The sequence below is a fragment of the Rousettus aegyptiacus genome, unplaced genomic scaffold (genome assembly GCF_014176215.1).
Source record: "Rousettus aegyptiacus isolate mRouAeg1 unplaced genomic scaffold, mRouAeg1.p scaffold_m13_p_1, whole genome shotgun sequence".
In the NCBI taxonomy this organism is placed as follows: Eukaryota; Metazoa; Chordata; class Mammalia; order Chiroptera; family Pteropodidae; genus Rousettus; species Rousettus aegyptiacus.
In genome coordinates this window covers 59036729-59047364 of record NW_023416284.1, presented here as the reverse complement: position 1 = coordinate 59047364, position 10636 = coordinate 59036729, and the positions used below count along the sequence as shown (strand labels likewise).

The window sequence follows — 10636 nt, the reverse complement described above, 5'->3', positions numbered from 1 at the left end:
CACAGAAGGAAGGTTCCGGCTGCTGACAGTCGCATCGGGAGGTCACGGTCCGCGCGCCGTTGGCCCGAAAGGCAGAGCCGGAAGCGGCACAGTTAGACTTCCGAGCCCCCAGTTTCCAGAGGGGCAGCCCTCTTCCGCCCGACCTGCTCCGCCTCCGCCTCTCGCCCCTCATCCGGAGGCCGAAGCCTTTAGTGTAGGCGGGGCGGCGCAGCGCGAGCTCCAAAAGCCGGAAGAAGCGCCATCTCCCCCCTCCGCCATGGAGCCCACCGCACTGTCCCTCACTGAGGAGGACCTGACTGAAGTGAAGAAGGATGTGAGTAGCACAGCCTTGCCCAGGCGCCCCGCAGGCTGGGTGCGGGCGGGGACGAGCTGCAGCCCCTCGGGCGAGGAAAGCGGAAACCCAGAGTCCGAGTCGGAGGAGGAGCCCGCGGGTGGGAGGGACGGACCGGACTACCGCGAGCCCTGCATCCGAGGGGCCTTGGTGGAAGTGATCCCCTGGCGACCTGTTAATCCACGTTTTAAATCACTAGAAGCAGGGCTTGGGATTCTGAAACCTTCATTGGAGCGTCTCTTCGCAATCTGCTTCTTGCCCACTTCCCACTTCTCCCCTATTGATTTTACCCTCCTGCGCTTTGAGGGACCGACGCGTTTTGCGGGATCGAAGGCTCAGGTTCATCTTTGAGTCAGACGCCCCAGGTTGCTGGGGAGCAAAGGCTGAACCAGATAAAGGATCCCAAGCCATGGAGCATATATGTGAAACTCTTGCAAAGGGGGTTGGGGGAAGCTCAACAGCTGAAAGCACAACCTGGAATTCCCCTAGTAAGCAAACGCCCACATATTTAAATTGAGAGGAGGGGGGTGAATACATGTAGTTGAGAATTAATTTACAAGCAAACGTCAAAAATAATTTTGTAACTAAGTTTTGCTCTTCTGCTTGGATGCTGCCGAAAATCTTAATATTTATTCTCAAAGAATGGCTTTTTTGAGGTATGATTTGTTTCTCTTTTTCCTTTGCTTTTAGTTGTTTTGCCGTATGAGACCTATATGAGTGCCACTAAAATACTTTATGTGAATTCAAATTAAAAACAAACTCACCATGAAATGTACCCTGGCTTAACACTACAAAAATCACAAAATCATCTTTGTGAACTGGACAGAACAACAGCTTTTTAAATGTTTATCTGCTTCAAATCCCTTTTCCCTCCCCTGTAGGGTTTATTACACTGTACTCATAATTACACTTGGTATGACTCATTAGCAGAAAGAAACTGGAAACGACTGGGACTTGTGCCTTAGTTTCCTCATTCAGCAGATATTTCTGGAACACTTACTATATGGAAAAGTACTGTTCGTGAGTCTGGAAAAATACAAAAAATGAAGATCAGGCCCCTGCTTTACATTTGAGTTGAGATAAGACTGGGACATTGATAACAATGTAGAGTGAATGAGTTGTCTTATTCAAGATTTGTGCCAGTAAAACCATGAATTTCAGGAGCTGGGCTTGCTATGTTCTAGATGCTGCATCCCACAGTTTACAATGTTCCCATTTAGACTTTAGAGTAATCTCTAAGGAAGATAATTGTCATTCCCATTTTACAGCTAATAAAACAGGCAACGAGACATTACAAGTGGAAGGATATAATACCTGTACACAAACATATGTGAAGAGTGGCTTCCGGATCTTTATTTTTTTCTATCAATTCATTGATATTAGCTGTCTCCATGATTTCATTTTATAGCCATATCAGAAATTCATAACCTTGGGGAATCATTGATAAGTTTCAGGAGGTCTATGAGGAAAAAAAAATATGTGGACATATTTTCCTTAGAAATTTTTTTCATGATATTTTGAAAATGATTTATAACCTTAGGTTTTCAGATTATCATCCACATATTTGATCTTCCTACTCTCTCAACTATAGGCACTTATTTCTAAATACCTACTAGAAATTCACTTTTATATCTTGTATATTCCTCATGTTGTCTAAAATTGAACTTTTTGTTACCCCAAAACTACTTGCTGGTCCTGCTGTATTCTCTGTCTTGATGAATGGTATACCACTACCCATCCTCCTGGAAACTCCCAGTTCCTGACTATACTCTTCCTCTCTCTCTTTTCCATCTGTTTACCTCATCTTTTTGGTTGAATTTAGTTCATTTTCATTAATGTGGATTACATGCTGCTGTGAGGCTGTAGTTGAATCTAACAGTTTAAAAATTTGAAACTAAGATACAATCCTGGTTTCAGAAGAGCTTGATTTCTTGGAAGGAGGGAGATAAACATAAAAGGATAATTACAAATTATAAAATAAGTGCAACGAATTTTACATTCATCCAAAACACTACTTAGCACTATGCTAAGTACAGTGTATACAGAGTAAAACAAAACATATGTGGTTCTTGCCTGCTTCAAACATGTAGATCATTAGAGTTGAAAACAAATAAATGTATAATTACAAATTATGATACATTCTATGAAGGAGATAAACAGATATTGAAAGAATAATAGAGGGCACCTACTTGAGATAGGATTGTCAGGAAAGGTTACATTTGAACTGGTTCCCAAAGGGTATAATAGAACTGGGAGAAGAGCATTCTAGGCAGGTTAGAATTTGCGAAGGACCTAAAACAAGCAAGACCTTAGTGAGTTGGGGAAATTGGAAGAAGGCAGAGAATGTCCTGAGGTAAAGTTAGGAAGGTGGGCTAGAGCCCTATCATAAAAGGTCTTACAGATGGTAGTCAAATTTTTGGATTTTTTTTTTCCCAAATGTGATAGGTGCTAATTGAATTATGTTATATTTTTAAAAGATCCCTCTGCCTGTTATATGCACCGAGGAGAACAAAAGTAAAAAGAGAGAAAACCACTTAGGAGACTCTTAGAATTTATATAGTTGAGAGATGATAGTAATTTGGATCAGGGTGCAGGCAGTAGAAATGGATGAAATAGGAGAATTCCAGATGCATTTTTGAAATAGAAATGATAAAACTATGATGGATTGAATGTAGAAGTTGAGGAAGAGTGGAATCAGATTAGTAAGTGGAAATGTCGGATCATCAACTAGACCCACGAGTGTGAAGATCAGAAGAGAAATCTGAACTGGAAATGTAAGTGCAGAATTAAATGAGTTCATCTAGGGAGTTGAAAGCTAGAAGGGAGAAGGGAGATTATAGAAGAGTTTTAAAAAGAGAAGTTATAGCTATACAGATGGGAAGAAAGCCAGGAGAGTGTGTTATGCATATAGGGCAAGAATATTTCAAGGAATTGGTGCTTAACTGTGTCCATGTTGCTGAGAAATAAGGCAAAGACTGAAAAGTATCGGATTTGGCTTTAAGCAGGTCTCTGGTGACTTTGAGAAGGGTAGCGGGACAGAATGAAAATATCTGGCAATGAATTGGGGGATGAGAAGTGGAAAGCTAAAATATAAAAAAGTGAAATGTATACACGGGGCACTGCAAGGCAGAGGAAAGGGGTGCGTAACTTAGTCTGGGGAATTTAGGTAAAGCTTCCTGAAGGAGATGACCACTGTCTTGAATCTTAAAGGATGAATAACAACTTGCGGTATGAGAAGGAAAAACAACACAGAGGTAACAACCTCTGTAACAACAATGTAAAGAAATGTGGAATGATGAACAATAGTTTTAGGTACAACATAAGGACAGAGAGAGGTGGTGATAGAGTACGCTGGAGAGGTAGGTAGAATCCATACTATGAAGCACCCTGTCTGCCATTATCAAATAGCTATTATTTATTGAGCACTTACTTTGTATCAGAGATTGTATCAAGCCTTCATATGCACTGTCCCTCAAGTTCTAGAGGTCCTTCAAAGTATTATTTTATCAATAAGGAACTGGAAAATTAGATTAAGTTACTTGCCCTAGTTCTCATAGAAATATATGGCAGATTTGAGATTTGAACTAAAGCTGGTCTACGTCTAGAGCCATGCTCTTAACTTCTCTACTTTCTGCCATTCTTGAGGAAATTTATCCTTCTAAGTCAAGCGGAATACTGTGTTTTAAATTTTTTAAAATCGACAACATTTCTTATTAGAGTTCATATAACACTCCAGATTTCCATTTTCTCTTGAAAAATTGAAAGATCTGATGGATGTATAAAGGAGAAATTTGAAGTGGCAGGGAGAGAAGTAGGAAGTATTGCTAGGTGTCCATTGCTGATAGTTTATATAACATATGATAAGGACCTGAACTAAAGTACCACTAATAATAAAGATGAATGGGCAGATTAGAGAAATATAAGGGGTAGAGTGGCAGGTCTTGGTGAATGGGTGAGCATATGTGACAAATGAGTGAAAGAGAGGAAAAGTAAAGGATCAGTTGTAGGTTTATAGTATGACTGGATGGATGGTGGTACTCCCAAATGAGTTGAGAATATCAGAAGAAAAGTATGGGGGAAGATAAATTTGATTTTGGACATGTTGAATTTAAGTGCCTTTTGGATGTCTAGGTAGAGACAGTCTCAATCACATACACAATTTGGGGAATCATTAGCACATAGGTGTTAGAATGACAACAGATGAGATTTTTCAGGGAGTTCATCTTTTAAACCTAGTCTCTCTCTCTCCATTCCCACAGCTTAAATTGATGCACACAATATATCTTATCTATGATATTACAATAATCTTATTGGTCTCCTTTGACCTCAGTTTTTAGTCCCCACTCATCATCTGTAAAAGTTTTCATATTGCTTCTTATTTATAAACCTCGGATGAGTCTTCTGGCTACAGAGTAATATGTGTGTTCCTCAACATGTCATAAAAATTATTCCATGCTCCAAACCCAATTTTCCTTCCTACCTGCATTTCTCACCACCCTCTCACATTCAGCATGTGTTCCAACTACCCAAACTTCTCAGTGTTTTTCTGTTTTGCACCTTCATGCCTCTAGCAAAAGCGTAGCCTCTGTAAATTTCCCAGGTTCTGGCTGTGCTTCCCCAGTACTTGACATAATCTTTTTTTTTTCCTGGTTCATATCACATTGTCTTATAATTATTGGCTTGTATGTGGTATGTACTCTCCAACTAGACCACATGCCCTCTGCATGCAGAATTGAAGTCTTGTTGATCTTTGCATGTTCAGCACTTGGCATATTAGGTATTTATGTATATGAAATGCTTGTTATGTGAATAAATAAATGTGAGAGTTCAGTGGACTGAGACCTATAGGAACCCTTTACCTAGCCTACTTTTCTCTCACCATATGCTAGGGTACTGCTAAGATCTTCTATTGCCTTTTGCTCATTGTGATAAGTGTGAGTCAAATGAATCATCATTGTCACCACCACAAGCATTTATTGAGCACTTTTCTAAGTACTTTACAAGTGTTAATTTATTCCTCATCTCGATTGAGAAAACTGAGGCACAGAGAAGTTCCTTACCCAAGATCACATATCTAATAAATGGAAGAGCTAGGATACAGTCACTGACATTGAACTACTAATGCCATTTACTGTGGCCCATGTCAACTTTCTGCTTATTGAGCCCCCTTAGGAACTTCTCAGATCTAGGCCTATTTTCTATAATTTCTTTTTATTTCTTCAATTTCTTCTGTCATTCACTATTCCTTTAGGTCTCTCTCCCCGCTCCCCCACCCCATCCCCCCCACCCCCACCCCCACCCCCCTCCAAACACATCATTCTACATCCCTTCTACCAACTGACTCCCTGAGTCAGAGTATAGTTTTTCCACCTGACTCCAAAGATAGACACATTATGGGCCCTTTTAGGTTAGTGGGTTTTGGGGGTTTTTTTTGGAGTTTTTTGTTTTTCTTTTTGTTTTTAATGATTTTACTCTAGGAAGATGGAAAGTTACACATGAGAAAGTTATCAGCTATGAGACCCCTCACTAAGTTATCTTCTCTGGTCCTGATTAATGCTGGATTCTTTGATAACTGATAACTAAAATATATGGAAGCTTCTGCTCCCATTTTTACACCCAGAGAGAGCCTTCAGCAGATTCAAGTCTTGTTGATTGCATGCTCAGCACTTGGCATACTAGGTATTTATATATATGAATTGTTTGTTATTTGAATAAATAAATGAATATGGGAGTTCAGTGGACTGAGACCTATAGGAACCCTTCACCTAGCCTACTTTTCTGTCACCATTTGCTAGGGTACTGCTAGGATCTTCCATTGCCTTTTGCTCATAAGTGTGTCGAATAAGTTGTCATTGTCACTATCACTAGCATTTATTGATCACTTACTATGTACCAGGCATTTTTCCACAGACCCAGTCCCTCTAGATTAGAACAACCCCTCCTCACAATAGCCAGGTCATCATTTATAGGTGTGAAAATGAGATCAGAGCAGGGCAGAGCTATGAGGAGTATCTAGACCTACTTTTTTCTACTTGGAACTTCATCTTATTAGCATGCATTTTAGTAGGCCTGAGCCTCCTGACTTCAGCATGTTTCTCCCACCAGTTAATATTCCTAACTAATAATCACCTATGTGATTTCCTTAGGTGTTAAAAAAATAACATTGACATACATTTATGTCTTTTAGGCTTTAGAAAATTTGCGTGTATACCTGTGTGAAAAAATCATAGCTGAGAGACATTTTGATCATCTACGTGCAAAAAAAATACTTAGTAGAGAAGACACTGAAGAAATTTCTTGCCGAACATCAAGTAGAAAAAGGGCTGGAAAATTGTTAGACTACTTACAAGAAAACCCTAAAGGACTAGATACCCTGGTTGAATCTATTCGGCGAGAAAAAACACAGAACTTCCTGATTCAGAAGATTACAGATGAAGTGCTAAAACTTCGAAATATAAAACTAGAACATCTGAAAGGTAAATATCTTAGGTGTCCAAGAGTTCATTAAATGTAACAATGCTTTTAAGAGTAAATTGCTAAACAGAAAATTCAGAAATGATCATTTATTTTTATTCAGAAAGTTTAAGCTTTAAAATTACATTCAATGTACATTTTAATCTTATATGATGTCATTACATTGGAAAAGTGGAATATCACTCAATATTCTATATTTCATTTTACAATACCATTTATAGAAAATGTATAATAAAGTCCCACAGTATACACAGGATTTGTTTCTAAAGTCAGCAGAATGTAAGGTTAATTTTTTCAAAAGTAACCTCTGAAAATGTACATCACACGTAATGAATAGTATATAGGCAAAGTATTTTAATAAGTCCAACTCTGTTCATTTTTCTCCAGTTGATCACGAGATGAAGTAGTTGGCTTATGTTTTTAAGAATCGTGTTATATAGATCATACATAACTTTAAACACTAGAATCACACTCAATCTGGCAAGATGAGAGAGGCATAGGAACTGAGATTGATGAAGCAGATTCACCTCTCCTGTTTCACCTTCACCCCAGAGCACGCATACTCAGTGATTGGAATGTTGTATGGCATTGCCTGCGCAATTTAAGTCTCCCTCCCCCTAAACCTCTATTTCGCTCTCCATCTCTTTAGAGCACCTAAGTTTTAAATGTGACTATAATATAGCTCTATTAAAGCTGTTCTAGGCACTGGGGATACAGAAATGAGTAATTTAGGGTTCTGCCCTTAAGGAGCTCACAGTCTGTAAGTCCATGCTGGAACACATTAGAAGTTTCCCTTTCTAGGCCATATTTAAGAAAATAGTTTCTGTACCATGGGACAGAAATGCTGAATATATTGTGAAGTTGGAAAACTAATGTGAATAAAGTACTTATAAATATACTTTATAGACTTTACAGGTTTTACATAAAATGTGACAACTCAGAGGGTTCTGTCCCTGTGGATAGTTAGGTATTGAATATTTGCTAAGTTTAACGAAAGATAAATTGTGTTCATGTTTATTCTTCCTACCCCCAAGGCTAATTGTTAGCTATATCCTCTGGATATGGTAAAGTTATTTGATCAGAACAACCACTGTCATTTAAGTAAATTGTTAAGTTGAGAAACAGACATTCTCCATTTAATGTGAAGAGGAGACCTGGGACCTGCTTCTCACTTTCCCATGAAGTAGTCCTGGATTTCTGGGCATGGCTTAACTGTACTGGGCTTTTGTTTTCTCATCTCTAATAGTGAAAAACTATCCCAGATGACCTCTAAAACTCCTCCACTTCTAATACCCTGTGATTCAAGAATCAGTAATTGACATTAACTCATAGAATTTTAGCATATGCCATGTTTAAATTTTGTTTTAATTGGGTAATTTTTTTTTTTTTTTTGGTGCCAGAATGCTAAAGAATATGGTTGTGACAGCTACTTCTTTTATGAAAATTTTTAGGGGCTACTTAATTATTTTCCAGGTCCTTCAGTGGTTAAGTATATAAGTATACAAATGTGAATTACAGCATGTGATTTAGCTTCCTTGAGACTATTGCCTTATCTAGAAAGAGTAAATAATAGTACACTTAATAGTTGTTGGAAAAAACACATGAAATGTGAAATGGATTATGACAGAATTTATAAATTGCTATTTAAATTTTGCTTGTGTGGTACCTAGCTCGTAATCTTTAAAAAAAAAATAAGATGGGCATGGACTCAATTGTATTTGTTACTTTTTCACTGATATCTGATTAATTTTATTGTAGGGCTGAAATGTAGCAGCTGTGAGCCTTTTCCAGATGGAGCCACAAACAACCTCTCTAGGTCAAATTCAGATGAAAGTAATTTCTCTGAAAAACTGAGAGCATCTACTGTTATGTACCATCCAGAAGGAGAATCCAGCACAGCCCCCTTTTTTTCTACTGATTCTTCTCTGAATTTGCCTGTTCTAGAAGTAGGCAGAACTGAAAATCCTACCTTCTCTTCCACTACGCTTCCCCGGCCTGGCGACCCTGGGGCTCCTCCTTTGCCACCAGAGCTGCAGTTGGAAGAAGGAACTTGTGGAAACTCTAGTGAGATGTTTCTTCCCTTAAGATCACGTGCTCTTTCACGGCAATGACAGTTGCAGTTTTTTAAATGACAAAATATGTTTGAAAGGATATGAATTTTTTTATGAAAATTGCTAAACTAACTTAATAACATCCAATACATATCTTTTAAAATGCAATGTAAGCATGCTTTGTAAATAGACTCTTTTGGAATAAAAACATACTTTCAGATAGTTGAAGTAACTCATGTCAATCATGTATTTTTCAGTATTTTCTGTTTCTTTCGTTTTTGAGGTGTTTAGTATTTTCACATTTTTTATGTTTTAAGACTAATTTTAATAGAGAACACATCTGTGTTTGAGGATAGAGCCTTAGCTGGGAATAATGTTTTTTCTCAGTGCATTTGTGCTAGAAATTTTTAGGATTAAGCAGTTTCTATTCGATAAAAGCCAGTCACTGATGAGAAAACTGCCAGTGTACTGGAAAAAAATCTCTTTCCCACTCAGTTTGGCTTATAGACACTTACAGCGTCCCCTTCTCATGCAGAGAAACATCTGATGCAGTGTGAGCCACCTAAGATCTCAATTTGCCAAGATATATTTCTTATTAACTTTAATAAATGTTACTTCCTTAAGATTTTCACATTCTTTGCTTTATCATTTTCATTCCTAAAGAAAAATCTTGGCAAAAACTCGTTACTACTTGTCATTTGATGAGATTTTTAAAAATACTTTTCCTGTACTTTACAGTGTTTTTTTTAACGAGGACCACTATACAAGTTGAAATAACTAGAACAAAATGTTGTATGCGTGTGTATGTGACAATTCTGTTTTTAATACTACTTGGAATAAGAAGCCTATTAACTAGATTTGTCTTTTAGTTACATTACAAAGTTTGACTAATTGTATGCATTTGTAAATTATGTTCTCATATGTTCATTTAAATTATCATTCTAACTGAAATCCATCTAATATATTTCCATTACTTGCAAAAAGCAAAGATGGAAATATGCTTTTAACAATAAAAAGTTTTAAATTGTGGTGCTATATTTTGGAAGTTTCAGACTTTTCAATAGGAAGTAAATAAAACATACTAGTTTATAGAGAAAATATTTCAATTTGTAAGATCAAGTTGCATTTCTGGATAAACTGGTGAATTTATCAATTACGAAGATGATTGACATATTGTTTTAAAATTAAGACTGGATGAATTTTTGTATAAATGTTTTCTAAGGATTATGGAGAAACACATTTTACCTCCAATGTAGCATATGAAAATAGTGACATTACATTTCAAGTGGAAGTAGAGTTTCCATCTCATTAATTAAAATTTGATATGCAGTTACTTTTTTCTATTTAAATAGGACTTATTCAGAATCAAAGATATTTAGATATGCTCTAGCCCTGATATTTAGAGTTAATAACATGGAGTTTTCTTTCAGACTGTTGAATAACTACATAGACAATAAAATTAAGGTTTTAACAGACTCAGGCTTTTGAGTTTTCTGAATCTTATAAAATCAGTTATTTTCCTTTAAACACTGAAAACCAGCCATTGCCAAAAATGTTTAACTTTGAGTGATTGATATGATACAGTGCAATTGGTTACTAGGTTGATTAATGCAGCAGTGAAAAAGTTCCTTTTCACAGATAGCATATTATCACATAATATAAAACGATACCTTTGAGCCCATCATTTTATTGCTTTTTTGGGAAACAAATAGACTTTATTTTTTAAAGCAGTTTTAAGTTTACAGAAAACTCAAGCAGAAAATTCGGAGTTCCTGTATAT

General features: G+C 37.1%; 1 protein-coding gene across 1 annotated transcript; it reads left to right on the top strand.

Annotated features, from left to right (window-relative positions):
* Window positions 1-10329, top strand: BCL10 (BCL10 immune signaling adaptor). Its single transcript, XM_016146041.2, has 3 exons — window positions 1-313; window positions 6519-6807; window positions 8564-10329. The coding sequence occupies exons 1-3, from the start codon at window positions 257-259 to the stop codon at window positions 8914-8916; spliced, it is 699 nt and encodes a 232-aa protein (XP_016001527.1). The 5' UTR covers window positions 1-256; the 3' UTR covers window positions 8917-10329.
* The last annotated feature ends 307 nt before the right edge of the window (window positions 10330-10636 follow it).

Bases quoted from the DNA above. Each gene is read 5' to 3' on its own strand.
- BCL10 (XM_016146041.2), top strand. From the start codon at position 257: ATGGAGCCCACCGCACTGTCCCTCACTGAGGAGGACCTGACTGAAGTG. The intron at 314-6,518 runs GTGAGTAGCACA...TATGTCTTTTAG, and splicing joins TGACTGAAGTGAAGAAGGAT to GCTTTAGAAAATTTGCGTGT. The intron at 6,808-8,563 runs GTAAATATCTTA...ATTTTATTGTAG, and splicing joins AAAACTAGAACATCTGAAAG to GGCTGAAATGTAGCAGCTGT.